Below are 1,873 nucleotides of genomic sequence, written 5' to 3'. Positions count from 1 at the left end.
GTAGTGGCCCAAAAATGTTTTCCGCTCTACTCGATGACCAGTCATCTACACCACTTTCTGCTGTAATGTAGGAGTCGTCATCATTGAGTCCAGTTGTACTTGTAGAGACATCTTTCATCAGCGGTCGCCCACCAGTAACACAACCCACCACATCCTCCTCCTCCTCATGCGAAGACAGCACTCCCTCCTCCATAACGAGTCCTTTGTATCCTGTCATGACTGGCTCATTCATTGTCTCGAGCTCAACTGAGCAATTTATTGCTGTACACTGACTATATATCTTTTTATACTGATAGTACAAGGCCTGACATTGGCCGATACTCTTTAGTCATCTCATGAATCATCATACAGTAGGCAGTTGTATTACCTGGAATGTTTTCAGATGCTTCAAACTCAATCCTCACATCGATACTTCCAGTTTTGAGTGACTCATTTTGGCGGGAGCAATCAAAAGCAAACAGCATTATTTTTCCATCACCAATGGCATTCTTTTCAAACAGAGGGTTGCTTGCACGAGCATTACCATGGTTGTAGACTCCATTGAAAGCTGCATACATGTTGTAGATGCGATTATCATCACCATCAATGCTCTCATATGGGTAGTATCTGTTGTTTAAAAACACTCGAACATCCTTCATATTACACTTGTCAAAGCGAGAACTGTTGGCTGCCGCCACACCTCGTCTTGCAGTCTGTAGCCCAACCACAATGTATCGTGGCTTTTCAAGCTGTGATGTCGACTTGACAGTCCATGTATGCTTTCTTGTCTGCGGTAACGTTGGATAGGTATACAACTCCCAATGTCGAAATGGTATACTGATGGGTGTGTCGTTCTGTACAATCTGTAGCAGACGCAGTTTCACATCATCTGCCACTTCCACATAAGGCATTCTCCACAAAAGCTTTGTGATTGCTACATTGGTAGCAGCAACATTCACACAGTCGTGAAAGTTGGGGCTGACCCTCAACACCAGCTCTTGTTTCACATTGAGTAAAATCTGTCTATAGTCTTCGGCAAAGCCTAGCAGATATCTCAAAGGCACATCCATGATTGTAGTGTCAGCTCCATTGGCGGCAAAATCGGCGAATCCAGTGGTTGAACTAAACTTGTAGCCAGCTCCTTCCATCTTGGTCCACTCATCGCGTTCAAATGTAACAGCATTCTTCATTAGGCTGGTAACTCCAGGATTGCGTATACCATCCACCTCCACACCATTGATTTCATAGCGTATCTCTGAAAACACATTGCTGAAGAATCCAGAGACACATGGAGTTCCGGCCACAGCAGCGTTGGCAGCTCCAGTCACAGTATACTCCAAATGTAGATAGCTCTCCGATGGCAGTGTGTAAACATCTTGCTGTTGAATTGGAATCCGTATCTCGTCATTGGTATTATAGCTTACAGTATAGGGTGCATGAGAATGGTACTCAAACCCAATGATACTGTTGTCCGATGACGGTCCATTCTGTGTCACATCCAAAACTCCCATCTTCCTATTCTACTCGTATCTGACAGCCTCGTTCTTGCAAATACTTGATGCTCCTAGATGTTAACCTTGTCAAGGTTGAATGCTGAATGAATCTTTCTTTCCTTTTATCTTCTTTTATAGGCAAAGGATGATGATGATGATGATGATGGAGAGAAGAAGAAGGAGGAGGATGGACTGCAGCCTCCATATCCAATCCTTGATTCCACTTTTCAAATAACAGCACCATTTCACTTGCGTTGTCTCAAATGTAAAGCAATATTTATTTCCTCGCCTCTATTATTTATAAGACGACCGTACTCGTCGACTACTTGCAGTGTAATGCTACCAATCTGCTTGATGTCTATAGGTAAATAGATTACATTCTGCACAGTCACCACCATTTT

The 1,873-nt window shown here is 43.3% G+C and overlaps 1 protein-coding gene across 1 annotated transcript; it reads right to left on the bottom strand.

The window, feature by feature from the left end:
* Positions 1-284: 284 nt before the first annotated feature.
* LOC111060081 lies at positions 285-1,490 on the bottom strand. Its single transcript, XM_022347724.2, has one exon. It carries the CDS (start codon positions 1,488-1,490, stop codon positions 285-287), a length of 1,206 nt encoding a protein of 401 aa, XP_022203416.2.
* Between the last annotated feature and the right edge of the window lie 383 nt (positions 1,491-1,873).

This window comes from Nilaparvata lugens, chromosome Y (genome assembly GCF_014356525.2).
Source record: "Nilaparvata lugens isolate BPH chromosome Y, ASM1435652v1, whole genome shotgun sequence".
NCBI lineage: Eukaryota > Metazoa > Arthropoda > Insecta > Hemiptera > Delphacidae > Nilaparvata > Nilaparvata lugens.
Note: the sequence above shows the minus strand (reverse complement) of the source record. Positions and strands in the feature narration are given on the sequence as shown.